This window comes from Hyperolius riggenbachi, chromosome 10, assembly GCF_040937935.1.
Source record: "Hyperolius riggenbachi isolate aHypRig1 chromosome 10, aHypRig1.pri, whole genome shotgun sequence".
Taxonomy (NCBI): domain Eukaryota; kingdom Metazoa; phylum Chordata; class Amphibia; order Anura; family Hyperoliidae; genus Hyperolius; species Hyperolius riggenbachi.
Genome location: NC_090655.1, coordinates 197,887,341 through 197,911,983, shown reverse-complemented (window position 1 = coordinate 197,911,983; position 24,643 = coordinate 197,887,341). Strand labels below are relative to the sequence as shown.

The window sequence follows — 24,643 nt, the reverse complement described above, 5'->3', positions numbered from 1 at the left end:
GATGACACGACAGGTGTGTGGTGGGGGGCACCAGTAGGATGCTGGGGCACCTCACGTGCTATGGTGGGCTGGAGGAAGCCCCAGGTAAGTCCAGTTTTCTTTTTTTTTGTTTGTCATTGCTCAGGGTCCCTTTAAAAGAGCAAGGGAAAATGGCAGTAGAGATGGAGAATTTAAAAAGCATTGTTCAAGAATGAATGAAGGAGGAGGAGAGCTGGGGTATGAAATAAAAGGGGTAATAGAGTCCAGGGCACACGTAGTGAGATTTGATTTAGGGATTAGTGAGGAAAGGCACTGTTCATGAATTAAAAATGTGTGAAAATATAAAGGACAACTTCGAACATGCAGAGATTTTATCCCTTTTCTGATTTGTCATTTGAGTGAAGATCCTTCTCCACATGATAGACAGCTTGAGTTGGTATTATTAGCTAGTGTTTCACAAGATTCATATGGCAAAACCGTGTTGTTTTCTATGCTGGATTTATGTCTGACTAAGGATGTCCTTGCATAGCTTTGCTATCTTCACTTCCTCTATGACTATTCTTATGTGCTAACAGGGGAAAAAAGACAATACAGAAAGTGTACTTTGCTCTTCAGACCATATCAAGGGGCTTCCACACCGTGGGAAATGAATCAAACTTTGGCACTATACCTTTTTCCACTATGGTACTGCTCCTATTCTGCAGGGTACAGATGAGTGAACAAAGAGAGGATGGGAAAGACAGAACACTCATATAGTGTAATTCAGAATATATTGCTCATTAACCTCCTGACTCAAACTTGACGCTCCAGTTTGTGTCCCCTTAAAACAATCAGGCCGTACTGTATATACTTGTCCTGTCAATCAGCGGCAGGCACCCACATGCGGCAAAAAAAACATAAAGGTAAAGGAAAAGGGGAATTTGGGGAGCATATGTCATAAATCAAAACCAACTAAATAGAGTGAAAAAATACAAAATGTATTAATAATATATTTAAAGGAGGTTAAAATAAGCACCAGTACACACTGCCAAGAGGCCTCATTCCACATAGATACAACCATACAACCATACCACTACCTAGGATCACCTAATGTGATCAGGGATCCCAAAATCCGCCATAACGTGGGCCTGGAAATGCTCCTATATAGAGTGTCCTCAAACAAGTTATGCCAGGTAGCAAACTGTCAGTGTTCAAAGTAAGCACAGAGAATCCAGGTGAAGCAGCACACAAGAGCAAGCAGTTCAATTGTTGCAGTTAGCAAGCAAAGCCCAGGTCAGTTGAGGGAAGGGTTGCAGCAGAAGCAAATAAGCATGTGAGCATAGAGTGAAAACATACTGTACCCAGTCCAGATGCAGCAGGATGGAGTCCGGCTAGCTCCTAGCTGGAAAATGTTCTGGTCTCTCAACCTCCAGGTCAAAGCTCATTGCTTGGGGAGTGACCAAAGGTCCAGTTTCAATGTGTCCATGCATGTGTGCTGCTAAACAATGCTATAAAGATGACCCATGCAGTTTGTTGTTGTTGCAGCAATCTGCCTGACATGGAAGCTGCAGGCTCAGCTGTTGTGAATCTGGCAAGCACCTAGGAGCCAAGAATTGACCAGGCTGGCAGGGAGTGATAGTAGAAGGCATGCAGGTGGAGGGCCGCAAGGCAGGGACCGTGCTAGCAACACGCCAGCAGCCCTGACATGTTTTGCCGGATCTACCAGCTTTTACGAAGGAAGGCATGGCTAAAGATGTTCCCCGCGGTTAGCCTTATATGAAAGACGCGCAGCCGGACACGTGAGTGTCCGTACGCGTCACTCCATACGCGTCACTCAACTCCGCCTCCAGCAAGCGGCCAATCACTGTGTCGGAAAGACGATACCGGCAACTCACAGCAGAATGGTATAGCATAAGTAATTGGTCAGAGCGGAGGAGGAGAGAGGGCAGGGCCAAACTGTGGGAACAGAATAAACATTAAAGCAACTACCAAAATAGACAGGTAATAATCACAAAACAATCAAACTTAACACACAATGTAACTCTGAAATTCATTCTGAGCTGGAAAGGCACATCCACAAAAAATACTCAAATATGGACACTGTAAAGCTGCATGAAAGCAGAAATATGTCCAAAGAGTGTGCTAACATAGCACAGTCAATTAGGAATAAACCAAAATGCCTACTGTGCAGTGATGTCACAGGGGGGAGGATGGGGAAACACAGGCAAAAGCAGACACAGCTGGCAAAGGACCCACAAAGAGTCCGTATCTTAGGGCAAAGACAGAGGGGCCAAAGGGGGGATGGTCGAGGATACGGATACCGGGGGCAGGGTAGATCAATTAGGCTAAAAAGCCGCAAAGCCGACCGTTTCGTTGAGGCCAGGATATTCAGTGGCCCCTAATTCGAAAATCCATCTGGACTCTTTCTGCAACAACAATCGGTCGTAGTTGCCTCCTCTAATGGTGGTGTGTACACGGTGCAGGCCAACAAACCGTATACCCCGAGGGTCCCCCCCATGTTCTGATCTAAAGTGTCTCGCAACCGGTGTGGTGGACGCAATGCTCTTCATGTTTGCAACATGTTCACCAATTCTAGATTTAAAATCGCGTCCGGTCTTACCTATATAAAAAGCACCATATTGGCACATCAGAAGGTAAACCACAAATTGGGTGTTACAATTTACATAATGTTGCAAACGCCAGCGATGTCCACCGGGGAGAATTACTTCCCTACCGATAGATAAAAACCGGCAAGCAGTGCATCCACCACAACTGTAAGTGCCGGTTACGATACAATGGGAGCGTGTGACCTCAGTACCCTTAAAATGGCTCCTAACGATCAGGTCGCGGAGAGATGGTGCACGTCAGAAACGTGACCTTAGGTTCACATGTCACAAGTGGCTCAATTTTGGGGTCATTGGTAAGAATATACCAGTGACGCTGCAACACACGAGTAATCTCTTTATATTGTGCAGAATAGCGCCCACATAAGCGTGCACCATTAGTATCGTCTCTCATCCACATGCGGTAATTGACGAATGGGAACTGTTCCCTGAGCTAATTAAAGTACTAGGAAATGAATACACATGACTCCAATCAGGAGCCACGTTCGTTCATAAAATTAAAAGTAAAAGTGTTTTAAAAAAGTAATCAAACACTTCCTGGTATTTTTAAACTTGTCAATAAAATGCATTTTAAGCCACCAGAAAGCAAGAAAATACTCAATTTTGATAGTACTTTTTCAACTACTTTTGTGGTACCTTTTTAGTTGAAAAGTGCTAGAAAGTTATTTAAAATGAAGATGAAAAATTAACACCTGGGTGAAAACTCACCCCTGGGCCCATATGCAATTCCCTTTTTCTCCTGAGTTTTCTCCTAGAAGATATTTTTAATTTTTAATTTAAAATAACTTTTTAGCACTATGTAATTGAAAAAGTACCAACAACGGGTTGAAAAATTACTGTAAAAATTATTTTCAGTATTTGTTTGCTTAAAAAGGCATTTTATTTTAAGTTGTGAAAATATCACCAAGGAGAGAACTCAGGTGAAAAAGTGAATTGCATATGGCCCCTGATATTTAAAACATCTCACCATATCTGTCTGATGGTGTGGGTAATTATTTCTTGGTCATGATGACTTCTGTCATCTGCCATCTTGGCCCACCGAAGCACACCTGTTACACCTGTAACCAATAGTCTTCAAATTTACAGTAAATTAATAATTATTTAAACACTATAGCTATTCACATAAGCATACATAACATATAATTATCTAAATGTATCCATCTATATCTTTATTTTATAAAAAGTTACAGCACATTAATAATTATGATCATCATACAGCTGCATCGCTACTACATAAAACTGCCAGGTGGCACTGCAATATAATGTAAAAGCCTTTCATTAGAAGTGAATATCAATTTGACATTTTATAAAGTTATGCTAGGTACACACCATACAATTTTCTGTAAAATTACCTGTCAGATTTTTTCCAACATATTGGAAAAAAATCTATCTGGCAGGTAAATCTAACAGAAAATCTAACAGAAAATGGTATGGTGTGTACTTAGCATCACAATAACTAGGCTCTCACAACCCACAGTAATCTTTCTCTAACTGGAATTTAAAACAATTCTTCATGAAGAATTTTATCTTATCTCCTGGGTGAGAATTCTTTGAGTCAAGGACATGTTACAATCTTGCTTCTAGCTAACGTAAAGTATATCCTGAATTTAAATGCTGCAGAATATTGCTACATAAGGTAGATTATTCATAAAATCACAGTTAAACTTCAAATTAAACAGTAAAATAATTTTCAAATATTTTATCTGTTGGACTTCTATTTTGGACTTCTTTTCTCTTTTTTTTATTTTTTGCTTGTATTCTCCATTTTTCTTTCTTCCCTCTTAGTCTTCTCTTGGGCTTGGGATGGGTACCTTAAGAGGCTGGTATGATTCTCCCAATCCTAATTAGTTCTTCTATTGCAAAGTGCATGGAACAGCTTCCTTTGGGCTCATTGACCTATATGTTATGTTCTTGGTTTTGTTATACAAGTTCAAATGCACGAGTTATGCTTATCTGGTATAAGAGGCTATATGATGCCTTCACACTCAACTGTGTGGGATGCAATATATTGTATTATTCAGTGTTATGCATTTGTACTATTTGTTATTTTATATTGCTCATAAAATGTACAATAAACATTTTAAACAAAAAATATACAGGGACAGCATTTTGATACTCAACCATATCAAATTTGTTTGCACCTCAAAGGCATCCCTACCGGCTAATATGGATTTTAGTACATGTAGATTTCGAAAAGACATTTAGGCATGGAACACACTTGTCTTTCAGTTTTCTGTGCCAGTTTTTCTGCATACGTTTTCTGCAAAGCGATGCTAACTGTAACTTGTGAAAAGCCCCTGATCACGCCTAAACCACGTTTGTGCACGCTAATTAGCAAAGTCCCGCGCGCATAACTTTGTGCGTGCGAAACGTCGATAACGGTGCACCTATGCACCTCTAAAGTCGCATTGGATGCGCCCTAAACATTGCACCTATGCCGCGGGACTTTGTGCGCAATCTAATTTTCACTGGTGCGTGAAAAGTACTTAGCACCCTAGTTAGCACGCCCAAAGCCTTTAGGCGTGCTAACTAGGTTAGCACCGAATAGTGAATCAGGTCCCAAGTGTGTTTCTATGCAGAAAAACGTGTGCGTTTTTTCACAGCAGCTAATGTAATTGATAGAGAAAATTGACAAAATATGCAGAATCATGATGCGGAATGTCAGCTTTTTTTCTGTGCGCGAAAAACACATAAAGGGCTTGATTCACTAAACCGTGATAAGTGATATCACAGTCATGGTAGCATTTTGCGCCTTACCGTCTTTGTGCAAAAATTCACATTTGCGCACGAAAATTCACGATTGTGCAAAAAAAAATTTTGCTTGTTATAACACGTGCAAAACGCTAGCGCGACCGTGATAGCAGTTATCACGGCTTAGTGAATGAAGCCCTAAGTGTGAACTAGCCCATTGATTAACACGAGTTCTCAGTTTTTCTGTGCAGAAAACGCTTACGAAAACAGTCAAGTGTGTTCCCTGCCTCCATAAACACAATACAAACATAGCTGGCACTGACAATTTTTAAAAAATTAGCTGTCAGTCTAAGGGTTAAAAACAACTTTAAGGTGCCCATTAACGGTACATTCTCCTTAACATGTGTGATCGATCGAGTACCATTAACGGTGCTGATTGACAATAAACGATTGTTATATTGATCGTTACATGGATCCAAATTTCAAAATTATTTTTTAAAGATGCCATTACGGTACAGTCTACCGAACAATTGGCCTTTTGATGGATCAGGTACTGTTAATGGTGCAGAACGATGATGAACAATTATTCTATCGATCCAAATTTCTGAACAATTCCAAACATTCTGGAAATTAATTTGTAAATGAGCACCTTTAAAATATCACTGCTGACCAGGGCCAGGGCCAGATTTAGGCATTTGTCCAGTTTGATGACACCATGCTTTTAGTGAACTACACAGATGCAGATGCACTAATGTAATGCACCCACCAGGGGCATAACTACAGGGGAGCAGCCACTGCAATTGCAGGGAGTCCCAGAGTTGTAAGGGGGGCCCAACTACTAAAGTCCATCCTTCAGGTCAGGTGTTTTTGTGGCTACACTTGTTATAGGTGTGAAGATTTTGATGGCCACACTTGTTTTATGACAATTGTGAGATGGAGACCTAGGCAAAGGAAAGGGGGTAAATATTAGGGGACACCATTAAAATTTTGTTGGTGGGCCCCAAGATTTAGAGTTATGCCCCTGGCACCCGCCACACATATCAGTGACCAGTGCGGTAGCTAAGGAGCTGTGGGCCCCGATGCAAGTTTTACAATGGGGTCCCCTAAGCACTCTATACATAACAATTGATAAAGCGCACCAAAACCTGCCAATGGCAACTACAGTGTCAGAGGTGCAAGAAGGGGATGGGAAGGAGTTTGTTAATGATTACCGCTATTCAAAGTATCTATAGAAGTGATTATTATGAGCACAGGACCAATAGAGAGCTAATACTGTAGTTGAGGGAGGGCCCTTCTGGGCCCCTCTGGCCCAAGGGCCCCGATGTGGTCGCAACCTCTGCAACCCTATTGCTACGCCCCTGTCAGTGACACATCTGGCTGCAGTGACCAATAAAAAATAAATAACATTACTTTTTTCCATAAATCACCACCACAGCATTACTCACATGCATATACATTAAACATCATGTCACACTGCAATTACATAAAGCACATTATTAGAAGCAATGCATGAAGAGCACAATGGTAAACATGACCTTGGCCAAGCAGCACCTGGCTTAGATGGAGTTGCAGGAAAGGTCTTCGCAGCCCTGTTCTCTCAGGGGCCATTCACAGTTACTATTGTGTTTAATGCATCATTCAAAAAAAGTTTAGCAAAACAACAGTGACTACTTACAAATAGTCCTCCCCAATAACTAATGAAGCTCAATGCCAAGTATGATGAGAATGCACTCAGAGTGAAAAGCAAAATAGTACCTACTGCAAACTGTACAAAACCCAATGGAATCTGAACTGCCTGAAAGAAAACAAGGAAAAGAAAATAGTTAGAAATCAAATGTGTAAAGAAGAGTAAAGAAGATATGGTTTGAGATTTAACTGCGGACAGCCAACAAGAGTTGGGAGTGATTTTCACAACTCTAAAGGTGGCCACTAACGGTCCAATTTCTAGCGAAAAATCGTTAGAATGATCAGAAATTCTGATCGGATTGGTTGTAAATAATCTCCATTGGTGGACACAATCGATTATGAATGAGTGAAAAAAATGTCGCCCGAATGAATTTTCGTCGAACCAAAATTTTCTTGTTGGTTGTGATAGATAGGAAGATTGGTTCGTTGATGGTGTAGTGAACGATTTATTACAATATTTCACTTCCGATCAGAATTTCTGATCGCTCGAACGACTTTTCGCTAGAAATTGGACTGTTAGTGGCTACCTTAAGGTTAATTTGCTGTCACAAATCTGCAAATTCACTTGACTATTGTAATGAGGAAAGTTCTCAGCACTATTGCATAGATATGTATTGCACAAATCCATTATTTAACATAACAACAATGACCCATAAAACGTGTCGAGGCAGCCACAGAGGAAGCGCTTATACGCAGAATGCCCATAAGACACGTACATTTGAAATAGCCAAATTTCAGTGCAAGATGAAGCCGAAAGATGGTTCACCTTGGGTGGCGTTAATTCTATTTCCCCTCTGAGTTGTCACAACTCGCGTGGAATACATAATTATTGCACTGGCTTTTGCGTCTCCACCTGTTTGTTGTGTTTGGTTGACTTTCATGCAACCTCCCTTTGTGAGTACCACTTTTTCTTTGCTTCACCAATTACCAATTTTTGTGACATACTGCACCATTGCAGGTCCTGTCTCTGTGTTTTTTTCACTGCTGCACATTGGTATGTTTTATGTGACATTACTGTTATGTTAAATAATGGATTTGTGCAATTAATAGATATCTATGCTGTACTGCCATAAACGTTCTTTTCTCATTCCTCAATAGAAAACAATAGCAACATGGGGGTAGTGCAGACCCCCCGATGCGATCAGGCCCCCACAGCAATATGCTCGGCTGCTCCCAGAAAAAGTCACTGCAAATATAAGAAAAAACAAAGGAGCGCTCTGAGTCCTTCGTTTATCAAGTAGAGTCCCCAAAAAGGACAGGTCTCACCTGGATTCAATGAGGCTGGCACAGCGTACACAGCCTGGATGCGCCTAGTCCCACTTAGCCAAGCCGGGGACTGAGCTCAATCGCGGGGCGGATGTCACGTCACTCGTTCCAGGAACTCCCAAGTTAGTTGCCAGGAAGCGCCAGGACGCTCCTTTCAGAGCTGCCTTCACGGCTCAGTGGTAGGCGTACTAGTTAACTAAGTCCCCGTGGGATAGAGGCAATGCCAAGGTGGCTATAAAAGTATAAATTTATTTTAAAACAACGTGTTTCGCGGAGAAAAAGTCTCCGCTTTTTCAAGTTGATAAAAAGTTTATACTTTTATAGCCACCTTGACATTGTCACTATCCCCACGGGGACTTACTTAACTAGTACGCCTACCACTGAGCCATGCAGGCAGCTCTGAAAGGATCGTCCTGGCACTTCCTGGCAATCAACTTGGGAGTTCCTGGAACGAGTGACGTGACATCCGCCCCGCGATTGAGCTCAGTCCCCGGCTAAGTGGTACTAGGTGCATCCAGGCTGTGTACGTTGTGCCAGCCTCATTGAATCCAGGTGAGACCTGTCCTTTTTGGGGACTCTACTTGATAAACGAAGGACTCAGAGCGCTCCTTTCTTTTTTCTTATATCAATAGAAAACAGACACCTGCCATTAAACCAATAAAAGAAAATTAATTTGCCATACAAACAAATAGGTGAAGTACTGTCATTGATAAGAACCAATTAGGTGCTTACTAATAAATAAGAAATCCATGTGCAGGACTGTCCTGAGTGATCAACACAATAGTGTCTACAGTGTTTGACAGTACTTTCACAATATGCACATTGCGTTGTGTAGGCAGGCGCAGTAAGAGGTTGTCTCTTTACTACGCCTGCACAGGACGCGTTCGATGACGTAAACGCTTCCAAGGATATGCGTGGCTAGGGCCACGCAAGCGCAGTTGACTTCCAACCGATCAGTCGGCAGAACCTAAAGTAAGCCGTGACGGAGAAACAGAGGATCGGTTTGGCATGCTGCGGGGACAGGATGGCTGCGGGGGGCTGGTCCAAGCCCCAGGTAAGCTAAAAACTCTTGCTTTTATTTTCAGTTAAGGAATCACTTTAAGGGACATGAATGAGAAAATTCCAAAGTAAAAATTCTATGTAAATTGTGAACATATTTTCACTAATTTGTACTAACCATAATCATATGGTTAGAGTGAAAATATATTCACAATATAATTTACAATTTTGCAATGCAATTTATTCAGAAATAAGAGAAATTTCAGAATTTTGCCATATTTGGATTTCAGCAATTCTAACCATCCCTACTGATCTTAATATTGTAAGGGGCCCATAGTTTGTGCCTTTATAAGAAACAATGGAGAACAGTGATGTTTGTTTCATACATCCCGATCACCACTCTGGTATTTTAGAAAACAGTGGTAAGGAGCTATGAGTAAGAGTCAAAGGGTTCCTTAAATTTTTGGCAAGAACTAATGATCTTGTGTGGGGGTCACTTATTCCATCAAGGAATCAGGGGTCAGTTATTCCATCAATTTCTGTATAGGAATTCAACAACTCTGAAATCTTGATCACCTTGTTCTCCATTTTCTTTACCTCCCACCCCCCTCCCCACTTCCACCCCCTTACACCTATAAACAGGTAAATTTTTGTGCGCTGAGTCACATCCAGGCTTTCACCTAATCATATCCTGTTACATTTTTGTTTTGAGTATACACTTTTCAGTATTATCAATTTATTCCAGTAGATGGCACCACAGGATCATGTAGTAACATCTAGCACAGCGTACCCAGATAGCTTATGGTGACCCAGAACATAACTGTGAAGCATTTTACAATTGAAAAAGTACCTAAAAGTTGCTAAAAAAAGGTTGCTATCAAAATTATTTTGAGTATTTTCTTGCTTGCTGGTGGTTTAAAAGGCATTTTATGACAAGGTGTGGAAATATCACTTAGAAGATATCGCAGGAGGAAAAGTGAATTGCAGAGGCCCTAGTCTCATTCTCACATAAAAGACTTCTCTCAACATTTCCTACTTTTCTGGAATGCCCTTCCCTAATCTGTTTATTGCTCACTCACACTTACTATTTTTAAGAGAAACCTGAAAACTTACCTCTTAAAGGGAACCAGAGAGGAATGGGTTGTTAAAATAGAAAAAGCTTTTATACATACCTGGGGCTTCTTCCAGCCCCATAAGCCTGGATCGCTCCCACGCCGCAATCCTCCGCTTCCTGGAACCGCCGGTACCGGGCCCGTCACTTCCGGCAGACGCGGCCAATTGTCCGCATCACAGGGGCTCCCTCCATACCCGTACGCATGCGGCTGCGCAGTAGGCAGCCTCATGCGTACTTATATAGAGGGAGCTCCATGTGATGCGGAGAATCGGCCGCGGCCGACTGGCCGACTCGCGGAAATGAAGGGACCCAGTACCAGCGGTTCCAGGCAGCAGAGGACGGCGGCGTGGAAGCGATCCAAGCGTATGGGGCTGGAGTAAGCCCCAGGTATGTATAAAAACCTTTTTTGATCCTCTCTGGTTCCCTTTAAGGCAAGCATATACTCACCTAAGACACTTAACTAGCCACCAGCTTATACACAGCTGCCCCTATCTGTTGTTCTACCCCTGTCTCCCTTAGACTATAAATTAATTTGGTTAAGGCATTTGGGTAAAGATCTCCTTCCCCTTATGTACTATTACTACTGTGTAAAGTGTTACATACATTCTACCTTCAGGTGTGTTGATATTGGTATGGAAATAATATTCTGAATTAGCTTTTGAGTGAAGAAGAGGTTTCAGTATTAACCCTTCCAATAACTTGGAAACCACTTAAATAATTATTTTATTATTTTTATGCTGTGTTAAATGTTTTAGATCATGTATGAAAGAAAAATAAAAAACCGAGACTCAGGTCTATGTTCTATTTCCCTTTAGTAAAACACATACAATTAATTATCTTGTGAGTTTACTTTCACTTCAAGTTTGTTTTAAACAGCAGAACATAATTATATAAACTATTTACACTAATCAAACCCTATTCCTAGAATTTTATTGTAGTAAAATATATTTTTATTTGATGAAATGTAATGTTCATATAGATATTTGATATTTTAGAAAACATTTTTAGAAAGAATGAATAATTATTGATAAGCCTATAGCTTACTCCCAATGGAGTATGATAATGGCACGTCTGATGATTTATTTGTTTACTCCAAATGTTATCGATATTTTATATGAGGATTTATTTACTTCTGTAGATATTTTCTGCATTTACATTTTTCAAAAGAAAATAATATGGAATTTGATCTTAGGTTAAAGAGACACTGAAGCGAAAAAAATATGATATAATGAATTGGTTGTGTACTATGAATAATTACTAGAAGATTAGCAGCAAAGAAAATATTCTCATACTTTTATTTTCAGGTATATAGTGTTTTTTCTAACATTGTATCATTCTATAATATGTGCAGATTACACAACACTCAGCATTCAAAATGAGTCTTTCAGAGCAGTCTGTAAAGTAATGAACTCTCCTCTGGCAGAGAAAAAGTAAATAGTCCAGGAACAGTTGAGATAATAAGTCAGATAACAGCCCTCTCCAGGACTAACTTAGGGCTGGTTCAGACGGACGTTTGGAGGCGTTGCGTTTGCTGGCGTCGCGTTCAGCAGCGTTCGTGTGCGTTTGGATGCGGTCGCGTTTTTTCTTCCCCTAGGGGGACATTAGCCGTCGCGGTTAACCTCCCCTGGAAGCTACATGTAGCTTCCAGGGGCTCCTTGAACGCCAGAGAAAATCGGGACCCAAACGCCGCGTTTGTGTAAACGCGCTTGAAAGCTTGGTACAAACGCTCCCATTCACTTGAATGGGAGCGTTTAACACCAAGCCCTGAACGCTGGCTGTAAACGCTCTGCAAACGTCCGTCTGAACCAGCCCTTAGTCAGAGAGCTTAATGGCTTGTTTGCATAGAGATAACAACTGGAGTTTCTCAACTCTTCCTGTACTGGAAACAATTACACTGATGTATCTGATCTTAATGTTTTATTTCTTAGCTGTGCTACACATACAAATCATAATATCATCTTTTTTTTCACTTCAGTGTCTCTTTAAATGTGAATCAAATGTGGATGTTGTTCTTACTATTCCCAAACTTAATTTTAGACATTTGTTTTGACATGAGGAAGCTGGTGAACCCCAAGATTTACAAATCTATTATTACTACTGGTGTTGAATGAATTCCCCACTTGAGATAAGTTATTTTAGAAGGTAAGTTTTTCCATGCAGATGTCATATGCATTTAATTGTGTTATAAAATGGGGTGCTCCTATACCAAGCTTGAACTAAACATATAATTCCCATATTACATTAACCAGAAAAGTAATTAAAAAAAAATAATAAATAACAATTAAAAAGGTAAGATAACAAATGATGCATTATCCACAAAAAAAGACAGAATGCCAAATGTATGTCTTAATAGAAAAAATACTAATAGCTATGTGCAGTGAAAAAAAGTCAACAAAATTAAAGGCAATTAGTAAAAATAACTTTTTTGGAAAAGATGCCTTGCCTTTAGGATAATGAAGAAGCAATGCAATAAAAAAAAAAAAACTGTATTGTGCTTACAAAGGTAGAAAAACATATTAAGGCTGCTTAATACAATATACAGTAGAAGAACTAGAGACAATGCATTTCTAAATAATTTTAAATTATCCTATCCTTACCCCAAGAGCTTTTGGTTGTCCTTTCAGGAATGTTTTATAGAAAGTGGGGGCCATCAAATGGGAGCCATCATTATTGGCTGTGGATACTGTGCTGGGATCACTGGCTGTACTCAGTGGGAAGGCCATTGCTTTAATACACTGCAGAAAAAATAGAATCAGATATTATTTAAGTGTCAAAAACATTTTAAAACTAAAAAATAAAATGAATAATTTAATGTCCATAGGAAAATTATTTGGAGAATAGCAGAACCAGAATATACAGTATATTGCCTTTGCTGTAAGATAGGTAGATACGACAATATTGTATTCAAAGGGAAAGGAGGGCAGGAAGAAAGTGGAGCTATAATACCAGAAATTACCAACTTTCATAACCTTTGTTTACGTCCTGCTAAATACGGATGTAATGAAGACAAGAGTTCTCAGTCCCCGATGGGTCCTAGTGGAGAGGGGAGGTGGCATACACGCCAGCCAGTTTCACTCACCACAAACATGGGCTTCATCAGGGTGAAAGTGGGAGGTGGGCTACATCACGGATATATCCATAGCCTCACCTCCCACACAAATAGTTAAGCCAATGACTCTGTTGTGAGGAATATTTGTTCCAGGTATTTGCAAGACAAGTAAATGGGGCCTGGGGGTGTGTCGGTACCAACCCATGTACATTACAGCTGCATATTAAAGAGCTAATTTAAACTCAGTGTCACACCACTTGCTTGCTGGAGAGATATACAGTGCTGGGGTTATACAAGTCTATAGACAAGTATTTCATATATGCCATGCAGGCAGACCAAATAGAGTCAATACATCTACATTGCCTCACACTGTAGGAATGCATTTTCAAAGGGACTAGACCTGAAAGATGAGCTGATTGAGTCTATGCACAGGGCTCACAGACCCACTGTAGAACCACAATGGCAATCGCTGAAAGTGCTCTGCTACAACTGTCCTAGGTTTTCCACTAGCAATTTCCTGCATATTTTCCAACGGTCTTACCTTGAATAGGCGTGTTGTCATGCTCACATAATATAATCTACATGGGCAGATTAATAGGTAGACTGCCCATTCCATGTTACAGTTCATAAAGGATCTGATTCTATATGACTTTTTGCTGTCGCAATTTACAACCTGTTTCTACGCACAATGAAGCGACATGGGGGGGATCCTATTTAGCCAAGTACTAGAGCACTTTACTGGAAGCTCAGACTGCACCAGCACATCTCTCAGGTTTCTAGCACAGCTGGGCTGTAGGTAAGGGTTTGCGGGCCCAAAATCGGTCTTAGCCTTGGGTCGATTTGTTATACATGCCAAGATCTTGTCTAAGTCCCCTAATCTCACTCCACTGCTGGTTGAACTGGTTGATGATTTGGAAATTCCCACCCTCTCCAACATTTGGGGGGGGGGGGGGGGGGGCGGGGGTGCAAGAGAACATTCCTGTCAGCACCAAGGACATGAAGGTAACCATGATGCAAAATGCCATTTGAATATCTGTACTTACGGAAGCGCTTGTGCATCGATGTTGCCTCTTGTTTGAACTGCTCCACATTGGAACAGTTACACCTAAATCTGAAGAATTGACTGGTGAGGAGGGACATCGGATGATGGCTCTGTGACGAACATTACGGAAAGTCATGCGCAATCGCCAATGATTTTCGTATGGTCCAGCCATTACTGTCAGTGCTGTGTAAATGTACAAAAAATGTCTTTCCTTTCTCTTGTGAAGGGAAGCAAGCCCCTCACCCCATTCCCCAGTGTCCTGATAACATGGAAAGAATCTCACACCTAGCCAGACCTCCCGCTGGGCCAGTTTCTGGCACAGCATTCCCCAAGGAAACTAGATGCAACCAGTAAGATAAGAATTTCCCTCCAAGCTCATAGCTTCAAACAAAGAGAACATTTACTTTATTAATAATTCAAAATAGGTTTGGCACAGCAAGACAAAAATTACATTTCCTGATATCTAGAAATCAGTTCTATCAGTCACATAAATTGCAATTTTCTAGCTATCAGGAATCTGTAGAGAAACCACTTTATCCGGCCTGCATAGCGTGAATTCGATAGAATAGGCATGTATAGCCTCGTTTGATACAGGGCCGCAAGCCGCTTATGAATATAGTCTCGGATTTGCGATGCGCCAATCTGGGGAAGAGTTGCACAGATTATTAATAATCGGTACATTTCTTGCTCTGAGTCTGTGGGCGGCAACCTGCTGATTAGGAGGTAACCCCGCCTGAAACACACCTACTTTCCAGGTAGTGACAGCCCAAAACTCAGGTCAGTCAAAACTGGTTGTGAGGGACCCCTTCCTCAGTTCTCCAATTTTCATCGACCAGGAAAGTCCAGACATGTGCTCAAGGAGAACCGGCGCATGCTGTGTACAAAGGACTCTTAACCTGAATGCCTGCTTTAAACTGGACTATTTTTCTTCATTCTTCAAATGGACTGCTCAGCTAACTAAGTAAGAATTTTCTGATTTTATTCCTTTTTATTTTTAAGCTGTGTGTTTATATGTTAATTGGTGTATATAACTGTATGTAATGCATTTTTGTTAGTACACGTTTTAAAAATCGTTTAGCGGTTATGACCTGTTGCTGAGCATACACAATCGTACCTATTCTCCTGAAATCGCTACCCTGTGTTTAATAGAAGTATACACTTATAACCTGTATACGAGAACCCGGCCCAGATAACGATCTGACCCAGGTTCCGGCATACTGCTAAGGGTTATTAGAGCATTCTCGAAGTCCTAGTATAATTACAGTAGCGGGCTGTGTAACTCGCTTGGTGGCAGATCTTTGAATTGTATGTGTGAGGTGAATCCGTTAGTGACAGAACGCTCCCTCCATTAGTCAGTTCATCAAATTGCGAACGCGGGTTACCCTTCGTGATGAACAAATGACCGTGTGAGAGCATTTCTGACGCTGATCGATTTACCCCACCTGCAGACCGGCCTTGCGGTCTGTGACAGGCTCCACACGTGGAGAAAGGTATTGCCGGCAGTTGGCTTCTGAAAAGTCCTAGTTTCTATACTTTTGGCTCTACAGCAGATGTCTAAATCCAGGAATTAGGTTTTTTCCTTACTGGTGGAGAATATAAGACAGATGTTTTGTTCATTGCAATTCAGTTGAGAGACAAACTTCTTAAATTTCTCCACCGATCCCCTCCACACAACGACCACATCATCATTTGCCTCAACTTCATGGCCACCCCCAGTGCTGGTTTAGCCATAAAGCAGGGTGAATTTTTTGCCTCAGACTGCATTAATTGGAAAGCAGCAAGCTGGAAACACAAGTGTACACATAGCCAAGATGCAGAGGCTCTGTGCTGTTTTACTGCACAAAAGGTCAAGAGTGCCACCTGCTCTAATAAGGTAGCACCTGTTCAGGCAGTTCAGGCATGGTGCTTCTACCTGTACTCGCTGTGGCGCCCTGCCCCCTTCCTGTCCCGGCCACACGGTGGCAGTTTTACTGTGTCTCTGAGACACAGCCTGGCTGCACTGTTGATGTGCTGATTCCCATCTGGCCAGAGGAGATCCGCACAGCAGCAGCAGCAGGGTGAGTGGAGGGAAAGGATTGCTGCCTAGCTTCTCTGACTGGCATTCTGGGACACTAGCAGGGAGAGGTTGCAGGGATGCACAGTCCACAGTACTTCACTGCAGTTTACAGAAGTCTGCTGTCATTATTGCACATGTTCACTGGTCTGTCTGCTGTGACACCGAGTTTCCTGGACTATTGATCATTATGATCAGAATAATTAATCAGTAATGTAGAGCAATCTGGTGTTGCAGTGGCCAGTGATACAAGTAATGCTGGCAGCTGACCTCTGTAGTACAAAGAGTAGCACAGTGTAAACTCAAGCAATTTAGATTAGCTTGCTTACCTCTGATCTCTCCTTTTCAAGTGTGTCTCTTCCCAGCCTCCCCCCTCCCCCCCTCCACCTCTGCTTTTTATCAGTACTTTCCTGTCAAATGGGACAAGTGAAGGCTGCAGTCCTGGTGAGATCTCCCTGCTGTTTCTCCTCTCCCCCATGTTCTCTGTGATTTTTACCTCTACCTCTGTATCCCCTCTCTTATGCCTCCACCTTTTTCTTATTTCCCCCTTTTCTCTTTCCCACATTTCTCTTCCTCTTGCCCCAATATTATGCATGTGTCCTCTTTCCCCCACATCCCCTACACTGTATTCTCTTCCCCGTCTCTCCTACCATCTCCTGCCTATGCTGTTTATTACTATGGTCCATACCCCCCCCCCCCCCCCCCCCAAAAAAAAATCAGCAATGTCTGACCTTCACTATCTCAATATTATTATTTTATATAGCACAGATGTCTTCTCTGGTGCTTTACAGAATACATAGTCACATCACTGAATGTTCTCATAGGAGCTCACGACTAATCATACCATAGTCATAGTCCTACCATATTATTAGTATTATTATTATGCATTCATATAGCACTGACATCTTCTGCAGCACTTTCCAGAGTACATAGTCACAGTGGTGCTCAGCAGAGCTCGAATATTCGAGTAGCTCGAATATTCGAGCTCTTTTTCAGCTATCCGAGCTCGGTATTCGAGCTCCGAATAGCTGTAGCTATTCGAATGGGCTATCCGAGTACACTCGAATAGCCCATTCACTATTCGAGCTATTCGAGCAAACGGCGCTATTCGAGCTCGGTACCGAGCTCGAATAGCGTCATAGCCCAGATTGATGTCCTTAGAGCCAATCAGAGGGCTCCCAGGCCCTCTGACGGCAGCCAATCACAGAGGGGGACCCTGGCCAGCCCCTACCCTATAAATAGCGGCCGCCATGTTCCGTTTCTCCATGCTTGCCTGAGACTTGTACAGAGAGAGAGTTGCTCCTTTGTGCTTTGGCTTAGCAAGTGCTCTATTGTGATCATTTACCTAGCGTTTTTGCTCACCTACACCTGCCATATACACCTATATTGTTGTTAGTTAGATAGACATTGTATTTTAGTTAGTAGCTTGTGTGTTACATTAGAGACAGGCAGCTGCTGCAAGCTTACAGGTTTAGGCCTCAGGGGGGCCTTGCCTCTGTGGGCAGCTGTCCTCTGTTTATTTCTCTCATCTATACCAGTATTTCTGCTGTCCTTTACTAATAGTATTGTAGTTATACTGTACTAGGAGTAGGACACTCACTGACTGTCACTGTTTATAGGCTACTAGCTAGCTCCTGCGTGTGTGCACTCACTCACTGTCTGTGTGTACACACACTCTATTTCCTTCTGATTACTGATAGATTATTGTTAGTTAGTTGTACTTACTGTTACTACTTACTCTTACTGTACTAGGAGTCTAGGACACTCAGTCAGACAGTCACTGTGTTCATAGGCTACTAGCTCCTGCGTGCGGTCACTCACTGTCTGAGTGTACACACACCACCCACACTCCATTTCCTTCTGATCGCTGATTGATTATTGTAATTAGTTAGTTCTACTTACTGTTACTACTTACTCTTACTGTACTAGGAGTCTAGGACACTCAGTCACTGTGTGTTCATAGGCTACTAGCTCCTGCGTGCGGTCACTCACTGTCTGAGTGTACACACACCACCCACACTCCATTTCCTTCTGATCGCTGATTGATTATTGTAATTAGTTAGTTCTACTTACTGTTACTACTTACTCTTACTGTACTAGGAGTCTAGGACACTCAGTCACTGTGTTCATAGGCTACTAGCTCCTGCGTGCGGTCACTCACTGTCTGAGTGTACACACACCACCCACACTCCATTTCCTTCTGATCGCTGATTGATTATTGTAATTAGTTAGTTCTACTTACTGTTACTACTTACTCTTACTGTACTAGGAGTCTAGGACACTCAGTCACTGTGTGTTCATAGGCTACTAGCTCCTGCGTGCGGTCACTCACTGTCTGAGTGTACACACACCACCCACACTCCATTTCCTTCTGATCGCTGATTGATTATTGTAATTAGTTAGTTCTACTTACTGTTACTACTTACTCTTACTGTACTAGGAGTCTAGGACACTCAGTCACTGTGTTCATAGGCTACTAGCTCCTGCGTGCGGTCACTCACTGTCTGAGTGTACACACACCACCCACACTCCATTTCCTTCTGATCGCTGATTGATTATTGTAATTAGTTAGTTCTACTTACTGTTACTACTTACTCTTACTGTACTAGGAGTCTAGGACACTCAGTCACTGTGTTCATAGGCTACTAGCTCCTGCGTGCGGGCACTCACTGTCTGAGTGTACACACACCACCCACACTCCATTTCCTTCTGATCGCTGATTGATTATTAGTTAGTTCTACTTACTGTTACTACTTACTCTTACTGTACTAGGAGTCTAGGACACTCAGTCACTGTGTTCATAGGCTACTAGCTCCTGCGTGCGGGCACTCACTGTCTGAGTGTACACACACCACCCACACTCCATTTCCTTCTGATCGCTGATTGATTATTAGTTAGTTCTACTTACTGTTACTACTTACTCTTACTGTACTAGGAGTCTAGGACACTCAGTCACTGTGTGTTCATAGGCTACTAGCTCCTGCGTGCGGTCACTCACTGTCTGAGTGTACACACACCACCCACACTCCATTTCCTTCTGATCGCTGATTGATTATTGTAATTAGTTAGTTCTACTTACTGTTACTACTTACTCTTACTGTACTAGGAGTCTAGGACACTCAGTCACTGTGTTCATAGGCTACTAGCTCCTGCGTGCGGGCACTCACTGTCTGAGTGTACACACACCACCCACACTCCATTTCCTTCTGATCGCTGATTGATTATTAGTTAGTTCTACTTACTGTTACTACTTACTCTTACTGTACTAGGAGTCTAGGACACTCAGTCACTGTGTTCATAGGCTACTAGCTCCTGCGTGCGGTCACTCACTGTCTGAGTGTACACACACCACCCACACTCCATTTCCTTCTGATCGCTGATTGATTATTGTAATTAGTTAGTTCTACTTACTGTTACTACTTACTCTTACTGTACTAGGAGTCTAGGACACTCAGTCATTGTGTTCATAGGCTACTAGCTCCTGCGTGCGGGCACTCACTGTCTGAGTGTACACACACCACCCACACTCCATTTCCTTCTGATCGCTGATTGATTATTAGTTAGTTCTACTTACTGTTACTACTTACTCTTACTGTACTAGGAGTCTAGGACACTCAGTCACTGTGTGTTCATAGGCTACTAGCTCCTGCGTGCGGTCACTCACTGTCTGAGTGTACACACACCACCCACACTCCATTTCCTTCTGATCGCTGATTGATTATTGTAATTAGTTAGTTCTACTTACTGTTACTACTTACTCTTACTGTACTAGGAGTCTAGGACACTCAGTCACTGTGTTCATAGGCTACTAGCTCCTGCGTGCGGGCACTCACTGTCTGAGTGTACACACACTAAATTTACTTGTGATTACTACTGATTATTGTAACTGCTAGTTGTACTTCCTGACTGTTACTACTTACTTACTGTACTAGGGGACACTCACTCAGTCACCTCACCAACCAACCCACTCCATTAAAGTACCCCACTTTTCACCCGCCCTTTTAAAAAACTTTTGTCTATACGCCCAAAACATTGAAGATGTCTGGAAGTGGCAGCCAGCGCGGTTTGGGCAAGGGGAAGGGCAGCAAGGGAATCAGGAGGAGAGGGAGCAGCATTGTGGCAAGCCGCGGCCGCGGGCGCGCCACCATGCACAGTTCCGCAGCAGCAGCAGCAGCGTCAGTGGCTAACATTCCTCCCATAGCCACTGGCCGTGGACGCCTTGGGCGCCGCCCAGCAGGAGCATCTGCAACTCACGCTGCAGAGACACAGCAGCAGCAGCGTGTAGCACCTGCTCCCATTTTCCTCCAGCCGGGTCGGAAACGTCCCATTGAGGAAAAGGATGCAGACACTGTGGTGCAACTCATGACGGAGGATGAGCAGCCCGCCATCAGCTCTGCATCCGAGGCCTCCACCCTCACCACCACCACCACCCCTGTTCGCAGCAGCCGCCCAGCAGGGTCTGGGGAGGAGGCCAGTTCACCGTCACTCGCCGACCTGTCATTCAGCAGTCTTTTGACCCCAGGCATCATGAGTAAATTGTCTGCTGTTGTTGGCGATCTTGAGGAGGAGATGCTGATGGGCACTTTGGGGGATGAGGGATTGGACAGCAAGACTGTGGCGACAGTCAAGCAGCCCATCCATGCATCAGGAGAGGAGTTTGGGGGGTCCTCATCCCAGCAGGACATGTTTCAGGAGGGGGAGGATGATGATGACCCGGTGACAGACAGAGACTGGGTGCCACCACCTCCAGGGGATGTCGTCCTCAGCAGCTCTGAGGAGGAGGAGGAGGATGCGCTTGTGGGCCTTGCAAGGAGGCGCATCATTGCAAGCATTGGCAGCGTCCCACACCCTGCTGGTGTCTCAGGCTCAGCAGCAGCAGCATCAGCCAGTACCACCACCAGCACCCAAGCCCCCCCCCCCAACCACCACAGGGAGACAGGCAGCAGCGCTTCCATGCCGTAGGGGGATGTTTCTGTCACCAATCTGGCGCTTTTTCACCATGCCCACTGTGTACAGCAAGTACGCCACTTGCAACCACTGTCAGCGGAAGTTGAGCAGAGGTGCAGACCCCTTAAAGTTCAGCACCAGCTCGCTCATCAACCACCTTGCGGCTAAACATTTCCACCAGCATGAGGAGTTCCAGAGGCTGAAGGCATCTGGTGCTGGCAGTGGCACCACACCCATCACTGCACAGCCTTCAGCAGCAGCAGCAGCAACAGCAGCCACCCGCCCTCCTGCTCCTCCAGCAGCACCAGCAGGAGTGCGGAAACGCACTGCTCCTCCCCCCTCTGCAACTCCTGCCGCCGACACTGAGGCCTGTTCTGGCAGCCAGTCCTCAGTGGCCTCCTCTGCTGTGTCTGCTGATTCCCGTGTCAGCAAAAGGCCACGCCAGAGCCTTTTGAGCGAGTCCTTCCAGGGGGTGGTTAGGGCTCTGCCTCCCAGCAGCCGTCGCGTGCGGCAGCTGAACGGCTTGCTGGCACGGGCCATGTGCTCCCAACTCCTGCCGTACACGCTCGTGCAGGAGGGGAGCGACATTCGTGCGCTGCTTGCTTGCGCAGCCCCAGACTGGCAGCTCCCCAGCAGACACTTTTTCTCCCGCAAGGCCATTCCTGCACTGCACCGCTTTGTGATGGCCAATGTGGAGCGAGGGCTGGAGCACGCGGTTGGTGAAAGGGTCCACGTCACCATGGACTCCTGGAGCAGCCGCTTCGGGACAGGCCGCTACCTGTCCTTCACTGTCCACTGGGTCAGCTTGGTGGAAGGGGGTGAGGATGGGAGAGCAGCAGCGGGCACAGCAGCAGCAGCAACACAGTGGGTGGTGCCACCCCGCAGGCTCAGGGGAACTGCAGCAGGTTCCTCCGATCCTCTGCCATCCTCCGGCACACCTGGCCAAACCCCCCGCCTCAGCAGCAGCGTGAAGGCCCGCCACTGCCAAGCGCTGCTGCACTTGGTCAGCCTTGGGAAGACCAAGCTGACGGCAACCCATGTGTTGGCCAAACTCCAGGAGCAGGAGAGGATTTGGCTGACCCCCAGAGGCCTCAGAGTCGGAGAGGTGGTGGCCGACAATGGGGCCAATCTGGTTGCCGCAATACACAGGGGAAACCTGACCCACATCCCCTGTCTTGCCCACGTGCTGAACCTGGTGGTGCAGAAGTTCCTGCGCACCTACCAGGGGATGGGCGAACTGCTGGAAACGGCAAGGAATGTTGTGCGTCACTTCCGGCGCTCGGCTGCAGCCTGTGCGAGCCTGGAAGACGTGCAAAAGGAGCTGGATCTGCCACGCCATCGGCTGATCCTTGACGTTCCGACTCGCTGGAACTCCACCCTGGCAATGTTGGAGCGTCTGGTTGAACAGAGGCACGCTGTCAAACAGTACCTTGCCCTGGCCACTGTTTCCGCAGCTCTGAGAAGGGACAAGACCAGCAACTTCCCGTCCATCGTCCCCGATGATGACTGGAGGCACATGCAGCAGGTGTGCTTAGTGCTGGCTCCCTTCCTGCAGGCCACAAACATGGTGAGCAGGGACCATGCTATGGTCTGCGAGTGGGTGCCCCTGGTTTCTCTGCTGAACAGGGCCCTCGATGCTTTGCTGGAACAGGGAGCGGCAGCCTTGGACCAGCAGGAGCGGCAACCAGCTGCGCAGTCCACCTCTGAGGGGGAGGAGGAGGAGGACTTGGTGGAGGTCCCTGACCTGGCTGCTGATGAGGGGGATCAGCACAGCGCAGCTGAGTTGGTGCGGGGGTGGAGAGAGGATGAGGCGGCAGAGGAGGAGGATGAGGACAGCACTGACGTCGATGTGCCAGCAGACGTGGCCCGCCTCTTCCCAATGGCAGCGCACATGCTGACGTGCCTGCGCAGGGACCCCAGGGTGATCCAGATGAAGCAGAGGGAGGACATCTGGATCAGCATGATGTTGGACCCACGCCTCAAGGGGAAGTTGAGCCAGTTCCTGCCGCCTGCAGGAGGAGACCCAGCGCAACAAATAAGGAGCTTGCAGCAGGCCCTTGTTGAGCGCTTGGAGGAAGCCTTCCCCCAGCCTTCCACCCCCACTGTCCAGCAGCCAGCACAGAGGCAGCAGCAGGTGCCTGCATCCAGCAGCAGCAAGCGCCCCACAGACCTGCTGTCTCTCAGCCACGAGCTCTACAGGACTGTAGAGGCTCCGGCAGCAGTGACTAGAGAGGAGATGCATGCAGCAGCATCCTCCTCCGGTCACAGCCAGCGCCTGACCCGCATGGTGGCTGACTACATGGGGTCGTACAGCGGGCTTGACAGCGATGCCCCTGTTGATCCCATGGAGTATTGGGTCAAGCGCATGGAGATCTGGAGCGAGCTGGCGCAGTACGCCCTGGAAGTGCTGTCCTGCCCCCCTTCCAGCGTGCTGTCCGAGCGCTGCTTCAGTGCAGCTGGTGGCGTGGTCACCGAGAAACGCTCACGTCTGTCTCACAAGTCTGTGGACAGACTGACGTTTCTCAAGATGAACCAGGCGTGGGTGGAAGGCGAGTTCCTGGCCCCTGTTGTCGGCGAGAGGGGGACATGAACTGGCTGCCGGAACCATCGTTAATGTGCCTTACCACCCTTTACCACCTCCTGGCTCCTGCTCACTAAGCCAGCCTGGTTCACTTTGACTATTACGTCGCCTGCAGCCACACATTTTACACCTACAGTGGGCTGCTGTGTACTGCCCTTCTGCTGTCTGTCTGTGTTTCCCACTGCCAGGGTATACAGATGATTTACCTTCTGCTGCCACTCTGCCACCAGCTATTACGTCAAACAATGGCTATATTGGTTGCAAAACCAAAAACCAAAAAACCATAAAAAAAAAAAAAAGGTTTAATTTTTCTGAGGTGCCCGGGTTGAAAACTGTGTTGTCCCAGTTGTGTATTGGACACAATGTGGGCTGCACGACCGCTGTCTGGGACCTCCTGTTGTGTTTATTTACAGCCCTGGTATCACCGCTAGGTACCAGGGCTATTATGTCACGCTGCCTACCTGCTGCCACACTCACACTGCTCCTCCATACCTCCTCCTGCTGCTGCTGCTGCTGCTGTCTGTCTGTGTTTCCCACTGCCAGGGTAAACAGATGATTTACCTACTGCTGCCACTCTGCCACCAGCTATTACGTCAAACAATAGCTGCTCGCCTACTCCTCCATTCCTCCTCC

At 45.0% G+C, this 24,643-nt stretch overlaps 1 protein-coding gene across 1 annotated transcript in view; it reads right to left on the bottom strand.

Annotated features, from left to right (window-relative positions):
- LOC137536172 (membrane-spanning 4-domains subfamily A member 4D-like) overlaps nt 1–24,643 on the bottom strand; it is a 64,795-nt gene that overhangs the window by 28,842 nt on the left and 11,310 nt on the right. Inside the window, exons 2-3 of the mRNA XM_068258258.1 lie at nt 12,936–13,073; nt 7,033–7,068 (exon numbers count right to left, since the gene is read on the bottom strand). Coding sequence (XP_068114359.1) covers nt 7,033–7,068; nt 12,936–13,061 — 162 coding nt within the window. The 5' untranslated portion in view covers nt 13,062–13,073. The remainder of the gene's footprint in view (nt 1–7,032; nt 7,069–12,935; nt 13,074–24,643) is intronic.